Source organism: Agelaius tricolor, unplaced genomic scaffold, assembly GCF_023055355.1.
Source record: "Agelaius tricolor isolate 1412-34295 unplaced genomic scaffold, bAgeTri1.0.p SCAF_114, whole genome shotgun sequence".
NCBI classification, from domain to species: domain Eukaryota; kingdom Metazoa; phylum Chordata; class Aves; order Passeriformes; family Icteridae; genus Agelaius; species Agelaius tricolor.
Genome location: NW_027269374.1, coordinates 79,408 through 101,661, shown reverse-complemented (window position 1 = coordinate 101,661; position 22,254 = coordinate 79,408). Strand labels below are relative to the sequence as shown.

The window sequence follows — 22,254 nt, the reverse complement described above, 5'->3', positions numbered from 1 at the left end:
TCCAGGACACTTTAAGAACCACTTAAGGACCTGCAGGAGCCCAGAACCCTCCAGAACCCTTCCAGGACCTTCCAGAACCCTTCCAGGACACTTTAAGAACCACTTAAGGACCTGCAGGAGCCCAGAACCCCTCAGGAACCCTTCCAGGACCCTCCAGAACCCTTCCAGGACCCCCAGAACCCTTCCAGGACCCTCCAGAACCCCTCAGGAACCCTTCCAGGACCCTCCAGAACCCTTCCAGGACCCCCAGAACCCTTCCAGGACCCGCAGGCACTCACAGCTAAGTGCAAAGGGCTGACTGGAACGGTGCTTTCCACATCCTCCAGGCAGTTAAAGGACATTTCCAGGAGCTGCAAGGGAAAAACCCAAAATCCAGAACCGACCCCGGAGCTTCCCACACCCACCCCAAGCTGCAGAAGGGGTAAAACCCCCCAAAAAATTCCAAAAATCCTGACCCTAAAAGCCAAAAACTTCAAAAATCCCAACCCCAAAATCCCAGAAACTGCAAAAATCCCAACCCCAAAATCCCAGAAACTGCAAAAATCCCAACCCCAAAACCCCAGAAACTCAAAAAATCCCAACCCCAAAACCCCAATAATTAAAAAAATCCTGACCCCAAAAAGTCCAAAAACCTCAACCCCAAAACCTCCAAAGATCCCAACCACAAAAACTCCAAAAATCCTGACCCCAAAACCCTAAAAACTCCAAACAACCCCAAAATTTGGGATGGGCTATTCAAAAAATCCCATTTTTCCTGACTTGAATTCCCATCTTTTCTCTCATTTTTAGTTTTCCAGCTCAGATTTTCTCTCCAGCTCAGATTTTCCCTTCTTTCCTGGTTGGGATTTTTTCTCTTTCCCACTTGGGATTTTCCCCCTTTATCCAGGGAGATTTCCCCCCTTTTCCTGGATGATTTTCCCCCTTCCTGGGGGTGATTTTCCCCTATTTTATAAATTATTTTCCATCATTTCCTGGCTGATTTCCCCCCATTTCTGGGGGTGTTTTCCCCTATTCCTGGGGATATTTTCCCCCATTTCTGGGGATATTTTCCCCCATTTTCTGGGGATATTTTCCCCCATTTTCTGGGGATATTTTCCCCCATTTTCTGAGGGAATTTCCCCCCATTTTCTGGGCGTGTTTCCCCCATTTTCTGGGCATGTTTTCCCCCATTTCCGGGGGTGTTTTCCCCCATTTTCTGGGCGTTTCCCCCCACTTTCTGGGCGTGTTTTCCCCCAGTTCTGGGGGTGTTTTCCCCCATTTTCTGAGGTTTTTTTCCCCCATTTTCTGATTATGTTTTCCCCATTTTTTGGGGGTGTTTCCCCCCATTTATGGGGGTGTTTTCCCCCATTTCTGGGCGCGTTTTCCCCCATTTTCTGGGGGTATTTTCCCCCATTTTCTGGGGGTGTTTTCCCCCATTTCTGGGGATGTTTCCCCCCATTTTCTGAGGGTGTTTTCCCCCATTTCTGGGCATGTTTTCCCCTATTTTCTGGTGGTGTTTCCCCCCATTTCTGGTGGCGTTTTCCCCCATTTCTGGGGGTGTTTTTCCCCCATTTTCTGGGAGTGTTTTCCCCCATTTCTGATGGTGTTCCCCCCATTTTTGGGGCTGATTTCCCCCATTTTCTGGGGGTGTTTCCCCCATTTTCTGGGGGTGTTTTCCCCCATTTCCGTGGGTGTTTTCCCCCATTTTCTGGGGGTGTTTTCCCCCATTTCCGGGGGTGTTTTCCCCATTTTCTGGGGAGGTTTCCCCCCATTTTCTGAGGGTGTTTTCCACCATTTTCTGGGCGTGTTTTCCCCCATCTTCTGCTGGTGTTTCCCCCATTTCTGGGGGTGTTTTCTCCCATTTCCTAGGTGTGTTTTCCCCCATTTCTGGGGGTGTTTTCCCCATTTTCTGGTGGTGTTTTCTCCCATTTTCTGGGGGTGTTTTCCCCCATTTTTGGGGCTGATTTCCCCCATTTTCTGGGGATGTTTTCTCCCATTTCCTAGGTGTGTTTTCCCCATTTTCTGGGGGTGTTTTCCTCATTTTCTGGGGGTGTTTTCCCCCATTTTCTGGGGGTGTTTTCCCTCATTTTTGGGGGTGTTTTCCCCCATTTTCTGGGCGTGTTTTTCCCCATTTTTGGGGGTGTTTTCCCCCATTTTCTGGGCGCGTTTTTCCCCATTTTCTGGGGGTGTTTACCCCCATTTCTGGGCACGTTTTCCCCCATTTTCTGTGGGTGTTTTCCCCCATTTTCTGGGGGTGTTTACCCCCATTTCTGGGCACGTTTTCCCCCATTTTCTGGGGGTGTTTACCCCCATTTCTGAGAGTGTTTTCCCCCATTTTCTGGTGGTGTTTTCCCCCATTTTCTGAGGGTGTTTTCCCCCATTTCTGGGCGCGTTTTCCCCCATTTTCTGGGCACGTTTTCCCCCATTTTCTGGGCATGTTTTCCCCCATTTTCTGGGGATGTTTTCCCCCATTTCTGGGCACGTTTTCCCCCGTTTTCTGGGGGTGTTTTCCCCCATTTCCGTGGGTGTTTTCCCCAATTTTCTGGGGGTGTTTTCCCTCATTTTTGGGGGTGTTTTCCCCCATTTTCTGGGCGTGTTTTCCCCCATTTCTTGTGGTTTTTCCCCCCATTTTCTGGGTGTTTTTTCCCCCATTTTCTGGGCATCTTTTCCCCCATTTCTGGGGGTGTTTCCCCCCATTTTCTGAGGGAATTTCCCCCCATTTTCTGGGCGTGTTTCCTCCCATTTTCTGGGCGTGTTTTCCCCATTTTCTGGCGGTGTTTTCCCCCATTTTCTGAGAGTGTTTTCCTCCATTTTCTGGTGGTGTTTTCCCCCATTTTCTGGTGGTGTTTTCCCCCATTTTCTGAGGTTTTTTCCCCCATTTTCTGGGTGGTTTTTCCCCCATTTTCTGGGCATGTTTTTCCCCATTTCTGGGGGTGTTTCCCCCCATTTTTGGGGCTGATTTCCCCTCTCCTGCAGCCCTCACCAGCTCGAGGTTCTGCCGGTTGCCGTAGGCGGCCGCGTAGTGGACGGCGGTGTAGCCCTGCTTGTCCCGCAGGGAGGGGTCAGCACCGTTGTCCAGCAGGAATTCCAGACAGCTGGAATTGGGAAAAAGGCAAAAAAAACCCCAAAAAAATTAAGGAAAAGGGTAAAAAAAAAAAATCTGTAGGGAAAGCCCCAGAATCTCACAGAGGGTGCTGGGAGTGAGGGGGGTGGGTTTAGGGCTGGAATAGGAGCAGGGGGGTTCCTCTCCTGAGGGTCTGCAGAGAGGAATTCCCAGCAAAATCCCAGTAAATTCCCACTAAAATCCCAGCAAATTCCCACTAAAATTCCCAGCAATTTCCCAGCAAAATTCCCAGAAAAAATGCCAGCAGAATTGCTATCAAATTTCTAGCAATACTCCCAGTAAAATCCCAGTAAATTTTAGCATATTTCCAGAAAATTCCCATTAAATGCCCATTAAATTCCCAGCTAATTCCCATTAAATTCCCATTAAACTCCCAGTAAATTCCCAGCAAATTCTTAGCAAATTCCCAGCAAATTCTCAGCAAAATTCCCAGCAAATACTCAGCAAAATGTTCCCAGCAAATACTCAGCAAAATGTTCCCAGCAAATTTCAGTAAAATCCCAGCTAACTCCCATTAAATTCCCATGAAATTGCCAGCAAATTCCCAGTAAAATCCCAGTAAATTCCCAGAAAAATCCCAGCAAAATTGCCATCAAATTCCCAGCAAAATCCAAGTAAATTTTAGCAAATTCCCAGCAGATTCCCAGTAAAATTCCAGTAAAATCCCAGTAAATTCCCATTAAATTCCCTGCAATATTCCCAGGAAATTCCCAGCAAATCCCCAGTAAAATCCCATCGAATTCCCAGTAAATTTTAGCAAATTCCCAGTTCATTCCCAGTTAATCCCAGTCCATTCTCAGTCCATCCCAGTCCATTCCCAATCCGTTCCCAGTCCATCCCAGTCCATTGCAATCTGTTCCCAGTTAATCCCAGTCCATCCCAGTCCATTCCCAGTTAATCCCAGTCCATCCCAGTCCATTCCCAGTCCCTCCCAGTCCATTCCCAGTCCATCCCAGTCCCTCCCAGTTAATCCCAGTCCCTCCCAGTTAATCCCAGTCCCTCCCAGTCCATTCCCAGTTAATCCCAGATCCTCTCAGTCCGTTCCCAGTCCATCCCAGTCCCTCCCAGTCCATCCCAGTCCCTCCCCAGCACTCACAAGAACGCCTCCTTCAGCCTCGACTCCTTCAGGGGCTCCTCCTCGCTGGGTCCTGAGTGAGCCTCGGCTCTGCAATGGTACCGGGGACACCATGGGTGGGTGACAGTGACCACGGGGACACCCCAGTACCCCCAGTGCCACCTCAGGCTGGTGACAGTGCCCTGGGTGCCTTCAGTGCCACCACAGGCTGGTGACAATGCCCACAGTGCCACCTCAGGCTGGTGACAATGCCCCCAGTGCCAATGGGGCTGGTGACAATGCCCACAGTGCCAATGGGGCTGGTGACAATGCCCACAGCGCCATGTCAGGCTGGTGACAATGCCCCCCAGTGCCAATGGGGCTGGTGACAATGCCCCCCAGTGCCAATGGGGCTGGTGACAATGCCCCCAGTGCCACCTCAGGCTGGTGACAATGCCCACAGCACCATGTCAGGCTGGTGACAATGCCCCCAGTGCCACCTGGGGCTGGTGACAATGCCCCCCAGTGCCAATGGGGCTGGTGACAGTGCCCCCAGTGCCACCTCAGGCTGGTGACAATGCCCAGAGCGCCACCTCAGGCTGGTGACAATGCTCCCCAGTGCCAATGGGGCTGGTGACAATGCCCCCCAGTGCCACCTCAGGCTGGTGACAGCACCCCCAGTGCCAATGGGGCTGGTGCCGATGTCCCCGGTGCCCTCACCTGCGGTAGGTGTCGGAGGCAGCCGCGTAGTGCAGGGCCGTGCAGCCTTTGCCGTCAGCCTCGTTGACGGTGGCCCCGGCTGTCACCAGCGTCACCGTGCACTGGTAGCTGCCGTTGGCCGCCGCGTAGTGCAGGGGGGTCCTGGGGACAAAGGGGACAGCGAGGCCTCAGGGACCCGCCCGGAGCCCTGCGCACCTGCCAGGACCTGCAGGAGCCCAGGATGCCCCAAGAACCCTGCCAGGACCCTCTCAGAACCTGCCAGGACCTGCAGGAGCCCAGGATGCCCCAAGAACCCCGCCAGGACCCTCCCAGGATACCCTGGGGACCTTCCAGGAGCCCAGGACACCTCAAGAACCCTTCCAGGACCTGCAGGAGCCCAGGATATCCCCAGAATCCTTCCAGGACCCTCCCAGAACACCCCAGGAACCCTTCCAGGACCTGCAGGAGCTCAGAACATTCTGGAAACCCTTCCAGGACCCAAAACACCCCAGGAACCCTCCCAGGACCCTTGAGGACATTTTGGGGACCCTTCCAGAACCTGCAGGATCCCAGGATACCCCCAGAACCCTTCCAGGACTCTTGAGAACACTTTGGGAACCTTCCAGAACCTGCAGGATCCCAGGATACCCCAGGAACCCTCCCAGGACACTTGAGGACACTTTGGGGACCCTTCCAGGACCTGCAGGATCCCAGGATACCCCAGGAACCCTCCCAGGACCCTTGAGGACACTTTGGGAACCTTCCAGGACCTGCAGGATCCCAGGATACCCCCAGAACCCTTCCAGGACCCTTGAGGACACTTTGGGGACCCTTCCAGGACCCGCAGGATCCCAGGATACCCCCAGAACCCTTCCAGGACCCTCCCAGAACACTCTGGGGACCCTTCCAGGACCTGCAGGATCCCAGGATACCCCCAGAACCCTTCCAGGACCCTCCTAGGACACTTTGGGAACCTTCCAGGACCTGCAGGATCCCAGAACACCCCAGGAACCCTCCCAGGACCCTTGAGGACACTTTGGGAACCTTCCAGAACATGCAGGATCCCAGAACACCCCCAGAACCCTTCCAGGACCCTTGAGGACACTTTGGGGACCCTTCCAGGACCTGCTGCAGGGGGGGGTTTGGAGCCCCCATCCCAGGGTGGTCCCAGGTAGGAGCGCTGGTGTCCCTCAGGAACCCAGAAATGTCCCCAACCCTGATCTGGGGTTTGGGGACACTGGGATGTCCCCGCCCAGGTGTCCCCAGGTGTCCCCAGGTGTCCCCGCTCACCTCCCGAACTTGTCCCTCCTCCGCAGGTCGGCGCCGCTGCTCAGCAGCAGGTTCAGACATTCAACGTTCCTGCAGGGGGGACAGGGACACAGGAATGTCACCAGGCCACCCCAGAGTGTCACCAGGCCAGCCAGAAATGTCCCTCACGCACCCAGCAATGTCCCCCAGGCACCCAGGAATGTCCCTCCTACAAGTGTCACCCCCAGAACCCATCCAGCTTTCCACCCCTGCTCCGAGCAGGTCTGTGCCCTTGCCAGAGCACTGTCCCTATGTCCCCAGGTGTCCCCAGTCTGTCCCCAAGGTGTCCCCAAGTGTCCCCACCTTCCGGAAGCAGCAGCGTGCAGACAGGTCCTGCCCAGGTTGTCGGGGTTATCCCCATGTCCCCATGTCCCCAGGTTGTCCCTAGGCTGTCTCCATGTCCCCAGGTGTCCCCAAGGTGTCCCCAGGTGTCCCCCACCCTCAGGTGGGAACAGGTCCTGCCCAGGATGTCGGGGCTGTCGCTGTGTCCCCAGGCTGTCCCCATGTCCCCAGGCTGTTCCAGGGCTATCCCTAGGTTATCCCCAGACTGTCCTTGTGTCCCCAAGTGTCCCCAGGTGTCCCCAGGTGTCCCCACCCTCCCACAGCAGCAGCATGCAGACAGGTCCTGCCCAGGCTGTCGGGGCTGTCGCCGTGTCCCCATATCCCCAAGCTGTCCCCAGGCTGTCCCTAGGCTATCCCCAGGTTATCCCCAGACTGTCCCCAGTCTGTCCCCAAGGTGTCCCAAGGTGTCCCCACCCTCCGGAAGCAGCAGCGTGCAGACAGGTCCTGCCCAGGCTGTCGGGATTATCCCCATGTCCCCATGTCCCCAGCCTGTCCCCATGCTATCCCCATGTCCCCAGGCTGTCCCAGGGCTATCCCAAGGCTGTCCCCAAGGTGTCCCCAGGTGTCCCCACCCTCCGGAAGCAGCAGCGTGCAGACAGGTCCTGCCCAGGTTGTCAGGATTATCCCCATATCCCCATGTCTCCATGTCCCCAGGCTGTCCCCATGCTATCCCCATGTCCCCAGGGCTATCCCAAGGCTGTCCCCAGGTGTCCCCAGGTGTCCCCACCCTCCGGAAGCAGCAGTGTGCAGACAGGTCCTGCCCAGGTTGTCGGGATTATCCCTATATCCCCATATCCCCATGTCCCCATGTCCCCAGGCTGTTCCAGGGCTATCCCAGGTTATCCCCAAGGTGTCCCCAGGTGTCCCCAGGTGTCCCCACCCTCCGGAAGCAGCAGCGTGCAGACAGGTCCTGCCCAGGTTGTCGGGATTATCCCCGTATCCCCATGTCCCCAGGCTGTCCCTAGGCTATCCCAGGCTATCCCCAGGCTGTCCCCAGACTGTCCCCAAGGTGTCCCCAGGTGTCCCCACCCTCCGGAAGCAGCAGCGTGCAGACAGGTCCTGCCCAGGTTGTCGGGGGTGTTGATGTCGAAGCCGGCGCTCAGCACGTGCTCGTTGCTCAGCGAGGACACGATGCTGTACAACTGACCTGGGGGTGGCACCGGGGGGACGCCGCTGTCACCTGGCTGTCCCCGAGGGCCACCAGGGCGGGGCTGGCACGGGGACGGGGCGGGGAGGGTCACCTGAGGAAAGCAGCTTGCGACAACAGTCGGAGAACCCGAAGAGAACGGCCAAGTGCAGGGGGAACATGTCGTGGATGCCGCGCCTGCGGGGACGGTTTGGGGTCAGGAATGGGAATTTTGGGGTTGGAAACCTCCTCAAATGTTTTAATTTTGGGGCTGAAAACCTCCTCAGATGTTTTGAGATTGAAGCCTCCTCAAATGTTTTAATGTTGGGATTAAAAATCTCCTCAAATGTTTTAATTTTGGGATTAAAAATCTCCTCACATTTTTAAATTTTGGCATTAAAAACTTCCTCAAATGTTTTAATTTTGGCATTAAAATCTCCTCAAATGTTTTAATTTTGGCATTGAAACCTCCTCAGATGTTTTGAGATTAAAGCCTCCTCAAATGTTTTAATTTTGGGATTAAAAACCTCCTCACATTTTTTTATTTTGGCATTAAAACCTCCTCAGATGTTTTAATTTTGGGACTAAAAACCACCTCAAATGTTTTGAGATTAAAATCTCCTCAATTTTTTTAAATTTTGGGATTAAAAACCACCTCAAATGTTTTGAGATTAAAATCTCTTCAAATATTTAATTTTGGGATTAAAAATCTCCTCAATTTTTTTTTTTTTTATTTTGGCATTAAAACCTCCTCAGATGTTTTGAGATTAAAGCCTCCTCAAATGTTTTAATTTCAGGATTAAAAAATCTCCTCACATTTTTTTATTTTGGCATTAAAACCTCCTCAAGATTTTTAATTTTGGCATTAAAACCTCCTCAAGTATTTTGAGATTAAAATCTCCTCAAATGTTTTAATTTTGGGATTAAAAATCTCCTCACATTTTTGGCATAAAAACCTCCTTAAAGTTTTGAATTTTGGGATTAAAAACCTTCTCAAAATTTTTCATTTTGGCCTAAAAACCTCCTCAAATTTTCTAATGTTGGCATTGAAAGGCTCCTCAGGGTGCTGCCAGCCACCTCTGGGAAGGGTTTGTGCACTTTGGGGTCTCTGGCTCCTTGGGCAGCTCTTGTGTCCTGCTGAGGCCCCTCCAGGGCTGGCTCCAGGCCTGGGCCGGCACCAGGAGCCAGAACATTCTGGAAACCCTTCCAGGACCCTTCCAGAACATTCTGGAAACCCTTCCAGGACCCACCCAGAACATTCTGGAAACCCTTCCAGGACCCACCCAGAACATCCTGGAAACCCTTCCAGGACCCACCCAGAACATTCTGGAAACTCTCCCATGACCCTCCCAGAACACCCCAGAACCCCTCCAGGACCCAGCAGGAGCTCAGAACATTCTGGAAACCCTTCCAGGACCCACCCAGGACACTTTGGGAACCCTTCCAGGAGCCCAGAACATTCTGGAAACCCTTCCGGGACCCTCCCAGGACACTTTGGGAACCCTTCGACAAGCTTAGAACATTCTGGAAACCCTTCCAGGACCCACCCAGAACACTCTGGAAACCCTTCCAGGACCCATGAGGAGCCGAGAACATTCTGGAAACCCTCCCAGGACCCTCCCAGAACATTCTGGAAACTCTCCCAGGACCCACCCAGAACATTCTGGAAACCCTTCTAGGACCCATGAGGAGCCGAGAACATTCTGGAAACCCTCCCAGGACCCTCCCAGAACATTCTGGAAACCCTTCCAGGACCCATGAGGAGCCGAGAACATTCTGGAAACCCTTCCAGGACCCACCCAGAACATCCTGGAAACCCCTCCAGGACCCATGAGGAGCCCAGAACATTCTGGAAACCCTCCCAGAACATTCTGGAAACCCTCCCAGGACCCCCCCCCCAGAAGGTTCTGGAAGGGCAGCCCAGGCTCACCTGGCAGTGTCAGCACCATTGGTCATTAACGTACTAATTAGCAGCTCGTGGCCGTATCTAGCAGCGACGTGCAGGGGGGTGTTGCCGTACTTGTCAGCACAGTCGATCTCACTGCCTGCGGGGGGAGAGGCTCTGCTCTGCTCCAGAACATTCCAGGATCTGAAATCCCGGAATTCCGGTGGGAATTCCCACCCCAGACCCTAAATCCCCAAATTCCCGGCCCTGAGAAGGTTCCGGGCTCCGAAAATCCTGGAATTTCCGAAGCAGGGATTGCACCGGGCTCTAGAATCCTGGGATTCCCGCCCCAGATCCAAAATCCTGGAATTCTCGCCCCAGAGAAGGTTCTGGGCTCTGAAATCCCAGAATTCCCGCCCCAGATCCAACAATCCCGGAATTCCCAAACCAGGGACACCCCCAAACCCAAAATCTCAGACTTCCCACCCCAGGGATGGGCCCAGGCTCCAAAATCCTGGAATTTTCAAATCAGGGACATCCCCAAACCCAAAATCTCAGAATTCCCACCCAAGGGAGGGCTCTGGGCTCCAAAATCCTGGAATTTTCAAATCAGGGACACCCCCAAACCCAAAATCCCAGAATTCCCACCCCAGATCCAAAAATCCAGGAATTCCCACAGCCAGGGACACCCCCAAACCCAAACTCCTGGAATTTCCAAACCAGGGACAGATCCAGGCTCCAAAATCCCCAAATTCCCACCCCAGATCCAAAATCCCCAAATTCCCATCCCAGGGATAGATCCAGGCTCCAAAATCCTGGAATTTCCAAACCAGAGAAGATTCTGGGCTCCAAAATCCCAGAATTTCCACTCCAGGGATGGCACCAGTGCCAAAATCCCCAAATTCCCATCCCAGGCACAGATCCGGGCTCTGAAATCCTGGAATTCCCACCCCAGATCCAACAATCCTGGAATTCCCACACCAGGGATGGATCCAGGTTCCAAAATCCCGGAATTCCCACCCCGGATCCAAAATGCCCAAATTTCAACCCAAGGGACAGATCCAGGCTCCAAAATCTTGGAATTTTGGAGGAGGTAACAGGAATTTTGGGAAAAATATTGGAACATTGAAAGATCTGATGGGAATTTTGGGGAAAATATTGGGATATTGAAAGATCACATGGGAATATTCCAATTTTGTGACAGGAACATTGGGAAAAATACCACAAGAACCCCCCCTGAGGATTTTGGGTGACGACTTGGGAAGGTCTGAACCCCTTCCCCGAGCCCCCAGGAGGTCCTGGAAGCTGCAGGAAAATTTGGGATCAGCCAGGAAGGCGCCACCGACCGTTCTGGATGAGGATCTGCGAGCGCGTGAACCGTCCGTGGATCGCCGCCATGTGCAGGGGGCTCTTCCCTTCCTTGCTCTGCAGGAACCCCAGGAGGGGCTCAGACACACCCCAAAACCACTCCAAAAACCCAAAACCACCCCAAAAAACTCAAAACTACCAACAACACCCCCAAGAGGGGCTCAGACACCCCCCAAAACCACCCCAAAAACCCAAAACCACCCCAAAAACCCAAAACCACCCCAAAAAACCAAAACCACCCCCAAAACCCAACAACACCCCCAGGAGGGGCTCAGACACCCCCCAAAACCACCCCAAAAACCCAAAACCACCCCAAAAAACCAAAACCACCCCCAAAACCCAACAACACCCCCAGGAGGGGCTCAGACACACCCCAAAACCACCCCAAAACCCACCTGGAAGTTGACCCCAAGACCCCAAACCCGAGGCGCCCACCTGGAAGTTGACCCCAAGACCCCACAACCCCAAACCCCAAACCTGAGGTGCCCACCTGGAAGTTGACCCCACAACCCCAAACCCCAAACCCGAGGTGCCCACCTGGAAGTTGACCCCATAACTCCATAACCCCTAACCCCAAACCTGAGGCGCCCACCTGGAAGTCGACCCCAAGACCCCACAACCCCAAACCCGAGGCGCCCACCTGGAAGTTGACCCCAAGACCCCACAACCCCACAACCCCAAACCCGAGGCGCCCACCTGGAAGTTGACCCCACAACCCCAAACCCCAAACCCGAGGTGCCCACCTCAAAGTTGACCCCAAGACCCCACAACCCCAAACCCGAGGCGCCCACCTGGAAGTTGACCCCAAGACCCCATAACCCCAAACCCGAGGTGCCCACCTGGAAGTTGACCCCAAGACCCCACAACCCCAAACCTGAGGTGCCCACCTGGAAGTCGACCCCAAGACCCTACAACCCCAAACCCGAGGTGCCCACCTGGAAGTCGACCCCAAGACCCCATAACCCCAAACCCGAGGTGCCCACCTGGAAGTTGACCCCAAGACCCTACAACCCCAAACCCCAAACCCGAGGTGCCCACCTGGAAGTTGACCCCAAGACCCCATAACCCCACAACCCCAAACCCGAGGCGCCCACCTGGAAGTTGACCCCAAGACCCCATAACCCCAAACCCGAGGCGCCCACCTGGAAGTTGACCCCAAGACCCCATAACCCGAGGTGCCCACCTGGAAGTTGACCCCAAGACCACAAACCCAAGGTGCCCACCTGGAAGTTGACCCCAAGACCCTACAACCCCAAACCCCAAACCCGAGGCGCCCACCTGGAAGTCGACCCCAAGACCCTACAACCCCAAACCCCAAACTCGAGGTGCCCACCTGGAAGTCGACCCCAAGACCCTACAACCCCAAACCCCAAACTCGAGGTGCCCACCTGGAAGTTGACGTCGGCGCCGTTGTTGACGAGGATCTCGAGGCACAGGGCGCCGTTGGTGGAGACGGCGGCGAAGTGCAGGGGGGTGAAGCCCTTCTCGTTGGGCTGGTTGACGTTGGCCCCCACGTTGACCAGCTCGTTGGCCACCGCGTCCTGCCCCATGTAGCAGGCGATGTGCAGCGCCGTGTTCCCGAAGGAGTTGGGCTCGTCGATCTGCGGGACACCACCAGGGGCATGTGGGGGCTCCGGGGTTTGTGGGGTCAATGGGGTCTGTGGGGTCTGTGGGGGTTGTGGGGGCTGTGGGATCCATGGGGTCAATGGGGCCTGTGGGGGCTCTGGGGGGTTTGTAGTAGTTGTGGAGGCTGTGGGGTCCCTGAGGTCTCTGGGGTCCATGGGGTCTGTGGAGGCTATGGGGTTTGTGGGGTCAACGGTGTCTGTGGGGGTTGTGGGGGCTGTGGGATCCATGGGGTCAATGGGGTCTGTGGTGGTTGTGGGATCCATGGGGTCAATGGGGTCTTTGGGGTCTGTGTGGGCATTGGGGTCCATGGGGTCTGTGGGGGCTCTGGGGGGTTTGTGGGGTCAACAGGGTCTGTGGGGGGCTGTGGGATCCATGGGGTTTGTGGGGGCTGTGGGGTCTATGGGATCCCTGGGGTCTGTGGGGGCTGAGGAGCTGTGGGGGTCTGTGCATCTGTGGGGTCAACAGGGTTTGTGTGGGGTCAACAGGGTCTATGAGATCTGTGGGATCCACTGGATCTGTGGGATCCATGGGGTTTGTGGGGCCTGTGGGGACTGTGGGGTCTGTAGGATCTGTGGGGTCAACAGGGTCCATGGGGTCTGTGGGATCTATGAGGTCTGTGGGGTATGTGGGGGCTGTGGGGTCAACAGGGTCTGTGGGGTCAATGGGGTCTGTGGGGGCTATGGGGTCAATGGGGTCTGTGGGGTTTGTGGGGTCAATGGGGTCTGTGGGGACTATGGAGTCTGTGGGGTCAACAGCAGGTGTGGGGCCAGTGAGGTCTGTAGGATCTGTGGAGCCTGTGGGGTCTATGAGGTCTGTGGGGTCCATGGGATCCATAGGCTCTGTGGGATCTGTGGGATCCGTGAGCTCTGTGGGGTTTGGAGGTTCCAGATGGGGAAAGGTGGACGAGGAGAACCCAAAGCTCCTGTCCAGCTCCTGTCCCACCTTCGCCAGCCCCGGGCAGGTGCTGGGCTCTCACCTCCACCCCCAGCCTGAGGAGGTGACGCACGACCTCGATCTGGCCGCTGGCGGCCGCCGTGTGCAGCAGCGTGTAACCCTTCCTGTCCTTGCACATGACATCGGCCCCGCGGGCCACCAGCAGCTTCAGCACCTCCAGGTGACCTGCGGGGACAGCCGTGACAGCGCCGCGACAACGGGGACAACGGGGACAACGGGGATAACGGGGACAACGGGGACAACAGGGACACCGGGGACAACGGGGATAATGGGGACAATGGGGACAACGGGGATAACAGGGACAACGGGGACAACGGGGACAACAGGGACACCGGGGACAACGGGGACAATGGGGACAACGGGGACAACGGGGACACCGGGGACAATGGGGACAACGGGGACAACGGGGACAATGGGGACAATGGGGACAACGGGGAGATGGGGACACTGGGGAGATGGGGACACTGGGGACACTGAGGAGATGGGGGACATTGGGGAGATGGAGGACACTGGGGAGATGGGGACACTGGGGACAATGGGGACATCAGAGAGATGGGGAAAAACAGGGAGATAGGGGACATCAGGGAGATGGAGGACACCAAGGAGATGAGGGACACCAGGGAGATGGGGACATCGGGGAGATGGGGACGCTGGGGACATGGGGGACATCAGGGAGATGGGGACACTGGGGACATGGGGACATCAGGGACATGGGGGACACTGGGGAGATGGGGGATACCAAGGAGATGAGGGACACTGGGGAGACGGGGGACACTGGGGAGTTGGGGACACTGAGAGGGGAATCCTTGTGACATGGGGTGGAGAGGAGGAACAGGAGACATGGAGAGGAGGAATTTGGAAATATGGAGGGAAGGGAGAGATGGAGAGAAGGGATGGGAGAGATGGAGAGGAGGAGTGGGAGACAGGGGAGGGAGGTGAACGCAGCAGGGAACCCCTACCCAGGAAGGCCGCCCAGTGCAGGGGCTGCCGGTCCTTCTTGTCACACGTGCTGGGGCTGGCACCTTTGTTGAGCAGCAGGTTCACCATCTGTGGGGTGTGGGGACAGCGTGAGCGGGGCCACCCCGATGTCCCTGGCCACCCCTGTCCATGCTGACCCCAATGTCCCTGCCCACCCCAATGTCCCTGCCCACCCCTGTCCATGCCCACGCCAATGTCCCTGCCCACCCCGATGTCCCTGGCCACTCTGACATCTGGGGCCACCCTGATGGCCCTGCCCACCCCTGTCTGTGCCCACCTCAATGTCCCTGGCCATTCTGACATTCGGGGCCACCTCGACATCCCTGCCAACCCTGATGTCCCTGCTGCCCACTCCTATCCCTGTCCACCCCAATGTCCCTGCCCACCCCTATCCCTGTCTACCCCATTGTCCCTGCCCACCCTGATGTCCCTGCTGCCCACCCTGATGTCCCTGCTGCCCACCCCAATGTCCCTGCCTGTCCCTGTCCCTGCCCACCCTGATGTTCCTGTTGCCCACCCTGATGTTCCTGTTGCCCACCCCAATTTTCCTGCCCACCCAGACGTCCCTCCCCACCCCAATCTCTGCCCGCCCTGATGTCCCTGCTGCCCACCCCATCCTTGCTGGCCCCTGCCTCTGCCCACCCCAAGATCCCTGCCTGTCCCTGTCCACCCCAATGTCCTTACCCACTCCTATCCCTGCAAACCCCTGTTGCTGCCACCCCGATGTCCCTGCTGCCCATCCCAACATCCCTGCCCGCCTCTGCCCACCCCTGTCCCTTCCCATCCCAATGTCCCTGCCCACCCCAATGTCCCTGCCCTGTCCCTGCCCACCCTGGCATCCCTGCCCACCCCAATGTCCCTGCTCACCCCAATTTCCCTGCCTACCCCAATGTCCCTGCCCTGTCCCTGCCCACCCTGACATCCCTGCTCACCCCAATCTCCCTGTCCACCACTGCCCACCTCTATCCCCATCCACCCCAATGTCCTTGCCCACCCCTGTCCCTTCCTATCTCAATGTCCCTGCCCTGTCCCTGCCCATCCCAACATCCCTGCCCACCCCTGTCCCTTCCCATCCCAATGTCCCTGCCCTGTCCCTGCCCACCCCAATGTTCCTGCCTATCCCAATGTCCCTGCCTACCCCAATGTCCCTGCCCTGTCCCTGCCCACCCCAATCTCCCTGTCCACCACTGCCCACCTCTATCCCCGTCCATCCCAACATCCCTGCCCACCCGTGTCCCTTCCCATCCCAACATCCCTGCCTGCCTCTGCCCACCCCAATGTCCCTGCCTACCGCAATGTCCCTGCCCTGTCCCTGCTCACCCCAATGTCCCCGTCCACCACTGCCCACCTCTATCCCCATCCACCCCAATATCCTTGCCCACCCCTGTCCCTTCCCATCCCAATGTCCCTGCCCTGTCCCTGCCCATCCCAACATCCCTGCCCACCCCTGTCCCTTCCCATCCCAATGTCCCTGCCCATCCCAATGTCCCTGCCCACCCCGACGTCCCTGCTCACCCCAATCTCCCCGTCCACCACTGCCCACCTCTATTCCTGTCCACCCCAACATCCTTGCCCACCCGTGTCCCTTCCCACCCCAACATCCTTGCCCACCCGTGTCCCTTCCCACCCCAACATCCCTGCCCACCCGCGTCCCTTCCCATCCCAACATCCCTGCCTGCCCCTATCCCTGCCCGCCCCGATGTCCCCGATGTCCCCTCGCGGGTGTCACCTCCAGGTGGCCGCTGTGCACGGCGTGGTGCAGCGCCGTGCGCCCGGTGCGATCGGCCACGTTGACGGTGCTGAGCAGCGGCAGCAGCGCCTCCACGCACTTGGTGGCCCGGTTGGCCGCGGCCACGTGCAGCGGGGTCTGCCAGTGCTTGTCCCGGGCGTTGGCATCGGCCGAGTGCTTCAGGAGCAGCTGGAGGGCTTTCTGTGGGGTGGCAGGCTTAGGGAAAGGCTCCAGACCCCAAATCCTGAGGATCCCGGAGCTGGCGTGCCCCAGATCCCAGGGGGATTTCTCTCTCTCTGAGGTTTCCCACTCTGGGATTTCCCTCTATAGGATTTCCCTGCTGTGGGATTTCTCCATGTGGGATTTCCCACTCTGGGATTTCCCACTCTGGGATTTCCGGATTTCCCACTCTGGGATTTCCCACTCCGGGATTTCCCTGCTGTGGGATTTCCCTGCTGTGGGATTTCCCTGCTGTGGGATTTCCCACTCTGGGATTCCCCATTCTGGGATTTTCCCACTCTGGGATTTCTCCCTGTGGGATTTCCCACTTTATGATTTCCCACTCTGGGATTTCCCTCTGTGGGATATCCCCGCTGTGGGATCTCCCTGCTGTTGATTTCCCACTCTGGCATTCCCCATTCTGGGATTTTCCCACTCTGGGATTTCCTCCTCTGGGATTTCCCACTCTGGGATTTCTCCCTATGGGATTCCCCATTCTGCAATTTCCCACTTTATGATCTCCCGCTCTGGGATCTCCCACTCTGGAATTTCCCACTCCGGGATTTTCCTCTGTGGGATTTCCTTCTGTGGGATTTCCCACTTTGTGATTTCTACCTCTGTGATTTCCCACTGTGGGATATCCCCACTGTGGGATTTCCCCCCTGTGGGGTTTCCTGCTCTGTGATTTCCCACTCTGGGATTTCCTTGCTGTGGGATTTCCCTCTGTGGAATTTCCCTCTGTGGGATTTCCCTCTGTGGGATTTTCTCCCAAGGAAGATTTTTTTTTTCCAAGAAGGAATTTTTTCCAAGAAGGAATTTTTTCCCAAAGAGGATTTCTTTTTCCCCCAGAACTTTCTGCATTCCCCAACCCCCAGAGGAGGGAAAGGAGAATGCAGAAAAATCCCTTTTTTTCCCCTTTTCCCACTGTGATTTCCCCTCTCATCCCTCACCTCGTGGCGCGAGGCCGCGGCGCGGTGCAGCGGCGTCAGCCACACCGTGTCCTTGGCGTTCACGTTAGCACCTGTGGGGGACACACACGGCACCTCAGCACCCCAAAAAAACCCCCAAAGCTGCCCCTCCCTGCTGCCCTGAGCCCCCACAAGGGGTAGGGAAAACCCCAAATCACCACGGGGTTCTGCAGCTGGAGAGGAATGGGATAAAATTTTGGTTATTTTAGTGGGGATTTTATGGAATCTCCAAATCCCAACAGGGGCTCTCTGAACCCCAAAGGTAACCCCAAAACATAACAGGGACACTCTGTAACCCAGGAGGATCCCCAAAACCCAATGGGGACACCCTAAACCCCAAAAGCATCCCCAAAACCCAACAGGGGCTCCCTGAACCCCAAAACTATCCCCAAAACTCAATGGGGACACCCTGAATCCCAAAAGCATCCCCAAAACATAACAAGGACACTCTGTAACACCAAAAGTATCCCCAAAGCCCAATGGGGACACCCTGAATCCCAAAGGTATCCCCAAAACATAACAGAGACACTCTGCACCCCAAAACTATCCCCAAAACCCAATGGGGACACCCTGAATCCCAAAAGCATCCTCAAAACCCAACAGGGGCTCCCTGAATCCCAAAGGTACCCCCAAAACTCAATGGGGACACCCTAAACCCCAAAAGCATCCCCAAAACCCAATGGGGACACTCTGAATCCCAAAAGCATTCCCAAAATCCAATGGGGACATTCTGCACCCCAAAGGTACCCCAAAACATAACAGGGACACTCTGTAACCCAGGAGCATCCCAAAAACCCAATGGGGACAGCATGAATCCCAAAAGCATCCCCAAAAAACATAGCAGGGACACTCTGCACCTTAAGGGCATCCCCAAATCCCAACAGGGGCTCCCTGCACCCCAAAAGCAACCCCAAAATGGGATCTCTGGGATCAAGTGTTTGGGATCCACAGATTTTGGGGGATTTTCCAGATGCCCACAGGTTTTAGGGGATTTTCCAGATTTTATGGGATTTTATGGGATTAACTGGCTGTGCATCCCACCCTGGCTGCCCCCCTTGAGCTCGGGGTGGTTTTGGGGAGGGGTCAGATCCCTCCCTGCTGACCCTCCCATATTTTTGGGGTGATTTTGGGGTTCTGGGGTCCCCCCTGGCCCTCACCTGACAGGATGAGCAGCTCGAGGATTGCAACGTCTCCGATGTAGGCAGCAGCGTGGAGAGGGGTCCGGCGTTCCTGGTCCTGCAGGGGGGACAGCTGTGAACTGGGAGGGACTGGGAGTGACTGGGATGGGATTGGGAAAGGATGGGAGAGACTGGGAGGGACTGGGAAAGGATGGGAGAAGGTGGGAGGGACTGGGAGGGGATTGGGAGGGACTGGGATGGGACTGGGAGGGGCTGGGATAGGATTGGGAGGGACTGGGATGGGGCTGGGAGAGACTGGGAGGGACTGGGATGGGGCTGGGAGAGACTGGAAGGGACTGGGAGGGATTGGGAAGGGGCTGGGAGGGACTGGGAGGGATTGGGAAGGAACTGGGAAAGGATGGGAGAGGATGGGAGAGAGTGGGAGAGACTGGAATGGGACTGGGAGAGGCTGGGAGGGACTGGGATGAGGATGGGGATGGGATGGAATTTATGGGACTTATGGGATTTTGGAATGGGATGGGATGGGACAGAACAAGATAGGATTTATGGGATTTATGAGATGGGATTTATGGGATTTATGGGACGTGGATGGGGATGGAGATGGGATGGGATGGGACGAGATGGGATGGGATTTGTGGGATTGATGGGACTGATGGGATTGATGGGATTTGTGGAATTTGTGGGATTGATGGGATGGGCATGGCAGGGATCTGAGAGCCCTGAGTGAGGTTTGGCAGCAGCAGCAGCAGCAGCAGGGCCCTCACCAGCACATTGATGTTCTCCTTCTGATTGAGCAGCGACCGAACCTCCTCCACATCCCGGTTAAAGATGGCCTGGACCAGAGGGGGCTGCGGGGACACAGAGGGGACAGTGACAGTGACACAGCTGGGATGGAACAGGGGGGACACAGAGCGGACAGTGGCACTCCTGGAATGGGTGTGACAGTGACAGTGACACAGCTGGAATGGAACAGGGGGGACACAGAGGAGACAGTGACACTCCTGGAATGGGTGTGACAGTGACAGTGACACAGCTGGAATGGGGACACTGACACAGCTGGAATGGGGAGGGGACACTGACACAGCTGGAATGGGGGGGGACAGTGATGGGGACACAGGGGGTGGTGACAGTGACACAGCTGGAACAGGGGGTGACACTTATGGGGACATAATGAGGGGTGACAGGGGATACAAGGAGAGGTGACAGTGACACAGCTGGAACAGGGGGTGACAGTGATGGGGACACAGCTGGAACGGGGGGTGACATTCCCAAGGTTCTCCTGTTCCCAGTCCAGATGTCCCAATCCCCAGGATTCTCCCATTCCCAGAGTTCTCCCATTCCAGGGCTGGGGGATCCCATTCCTGGGGTTCTCCCCATTCCCAGGGTTCTCCCCATTCCTGGGGTTCTCCCCATTCCTGGGCTCTCCTGCTCCTGACCCAGGTGTCTCAACCCCAGGGATCTCCTGTTCCTGATCCCGGTGTCCCATTCCCGTTCCAGGGCCGGGGGATCCCATTCCAGGGGTTCTCCCAATCTCATGGTTCTGCCATTCCTGGAGCTCTCCTGTTCCTGATCCAGATGTCCCAACCCCAAGGATCTCCCGTTCCCAATCCAGGTTTCCCATTCCCAGGGCTCTCCCGTTCCTGGCCCGGGAATCGCAGCCCCGGGATTCTTCCATTCCCGAGCCTAAAGGTCCCATCCCGAATGGCTCCGCTGTTCCTGGTTCCAGGGGTCCCACTCCCGGTGCTCTCCCGGGGCAGGATCCCCCTTCGATGCTTCACATCTCTGGGCCAGAGAACCCCGGGGCTCTCCCGTTCCCGGCCCGGGATGTCCCAACCCTGGGCTTCTCCCCCTCCAGGCTCGGGGGTCCCATTCCCGGGGCTCTCCCGTTCCCGGCCCGGGGCTCTCCCATCCCCGGGGCTCTCCCATTCCCGGTTCTGAGGCTCCCATCCCCGGGATTCTGCTATTCCCGGCGCTCTCCCGTTCCCGGCCCGAGGGTCCCATCCCTGGGGCTCTCCCGTTCCCGATCCAGCGCTTCCATCCCCGAGGCTCTCCCGCTCCCGGTTCTCATTCCCCGGGCTTCTCCCATTCCAGGGTCGGGGGTCCCATTCCCAGGATTCTCCCATCCCCGGCGCTCTCCCATTCCCGGCCCGGGGCTCTCCCATCCCCGGCGCTCTCCCGTTCCCGGCCCGGTGCTCCCATCCCCGGCGCTCTCCCGTTCCCGTTCCCGGTTCTGAAGCTCCCATTCCCGGGATTCTGCCATTCCCGGGGCTCTCCCGTTCCCGGTTCTGAGGCTCTCATTCCCGGGGCTCTCCCGTTCCCCATCCAGCCCTCCCATCCCCGGCGCTCTCCCGTTCCCGGTTCTGAGGCTCCCATTCGCGGCGCTCTCCCGTTCCCGTTCCCGGCCCGGCCCGCGCTGGGCCCGGCGGGCACGGGCAGAGCGGCTCCAAACGGCGACCCCGGCCCGTCCCGGGGCTGCAGCAGGACCGGGAGCAGCGGGGAGGTCTCGGCGGAGCGGGGCCCGCGGCCTGGGGCGGCGGCGGGCCGGGCCCGGTGGCGGAGCCGCGCTAGGCCGCACATCCCCGGGCTGCCGTAGCGGCGCGGCCCGGCCGAGGCGCGGCGGCGGCGGCGGCGGGCGGGATCAGCCAGGGGAAGGACGGACGGGGGGACGGCGGCCGTACCTGGTCCGTGATGCTGAGAACCCCCATGTCGGGGCCGCCCTCAGCGCCCAGCTCCCGGCATCGGGTCCGGCCGCGGCGGCTCCGCTCGGGCGGCTGCGGGGCGGGGATGGAGCGCCGGGGATGCGCCGCCCACCGGGCCCGAGCGGCGGCGGCGGGGGCGGCCCCGGAGCAGCGGCAGCGCCCGGGGGGACACGGCGGGAGCGGGACGGGGGTCAGCGGGAAGCGGCGGTGCCGGCCCGGGGGTCGCTGCTCTGGGGTGTGCCCGGTGGGAATGAAATCCATGAGGGGCTGTCGGTAACACCGGGGGTCCCGGCAATTGCTGTTCTGGGGTGTTCCCGGTGGGAATCGCATCCATGAGGGATGTCGGTAACACCGGGGGTCCTGGGGGTCGCTGGTCTGGAGTGTCCCCGGTGGGAATCACATCCATGAAGGGTTGCCGGTAATCCTGGGGGTCCCGGGGGTCGCTGCTCTGACCTGCTCTGGAGTGTCCCCGGTGGGAATCACATCCATTGGTGGCTGCCGGTAATCCCGGGGGTCCTGGGACAGCAGCTCCCCCAGCCCGAAGAGTGGTGGGGTGGTGGGAGAGGGTCCCAGGGGTCCCATGTGCCACCTTCTTCCCCTCTGTGGGGTCTGCCCAGCGGGAATCCCATCCCCCGGTGGTCCCTGAGCAGCAGCTCCTCCATCCCAAAGGGTCCTGGGGGTCTCATTTCCCACCTCCATCCCCCTCTGTGGGGTCTGTCCAGTGGGAATCCCATCCCAGGTGGTCTTGGGGATCGCAGGGGGTCCCTGACCAGCAGCTCCCCCAGCCCAAAGGGCTCTGGAATGGTGGCAGAGGGTCCTGGCGGTCTCATTTCCCATCTCCATCCCCCTCTGGGCTGAACTGGGATGAACTGGGTTGTGCTGGGAGGAGCTGGACTGGGCTGGGCTGAGTGGGACTGGTTGGCACAGGGTAATGCTGAGCTGGACTGGGCTGAACTGGGAGACACTGGGAGGCTCAGGGCTGTGCTGGGCTGTTCTAGGAGGCACTGGGCTGAACTGGACCTATACTGGGCTGTACTGGGATGTGCTGGGCTGCACT

The 22,254-nt window shown here is 57.6% G+C and overlaps 1 protein-coding gene across 1 annotated transcript in view; it reads right to left on the bottom strand.

The window, feature by feature from the left end:
• Positions 1–21,673, bottom strand: part of ANKRD52 (ankyrin repeat domain 52) — a 44,914-nt gene extending 23,241 nt beyond the window's left edge. The window contains exons 1-17 of the mRNA XM_071419659.1: positions 21,177–21,673; positions 19,263–19,346; positions 18,517–18,595; positions 17,342–17,412; positions 16,173–16,373; positions 14,425–14,512; positions 13,488–13,630; positions 12,274–12,486; positions 10,864–10,942; positions 9,563–9,677; positions 7,748–7,830; positions 7,536–7,653; positions 6,147–6,215; positions 4,878–5,018; positions 4,200–4,268; positions 2,963–3,074; positions 279–350 (exon numbers count right to left, since the gene is read on the bottom strand). Coding sequence (XP_071275760.1) covers positions 279–350; positions 2,963–3,074; positions 4,200–4,268; positions 4,878–5,018; positions 6,147–6,215; positions 7,536–7,653; positions 7,748–7,830; positions 9,563–9,677; positions 10,864–10,942; positions 12,274–12,486; positions 13,488–13,630; positions 14,425–14,512; positions 16,173–16,373; positions 17,342–17,412; positions 18,517–18,595; positions 19,263–19,346; positions 21,177–21,527 — 2,088 coding nt within the window. The 5' untranslated portion in view covers positions 21,528–21,673. The remainder of the gene's footprint in view (positions 1–278; positions 351–2,962; positions 3,075–4,199; positions 4,269–4,877; positions 5,019–6,146; positions 6,216–7,535; positions 7,654–7,747; positions 7,831–9,562; positions 9,678–10,863; positions 10,943–12,273; positions 12,487–13,487; positions 13,631–14,424; positions 14,513–16,172; positions 16,374–17,341; positions 17,413–18,516; positions 18,596–19,262; positions 19,347–21,176) is intronic.
• Positions 21,674–22,254: the final 581 nt, after the last annotated feature.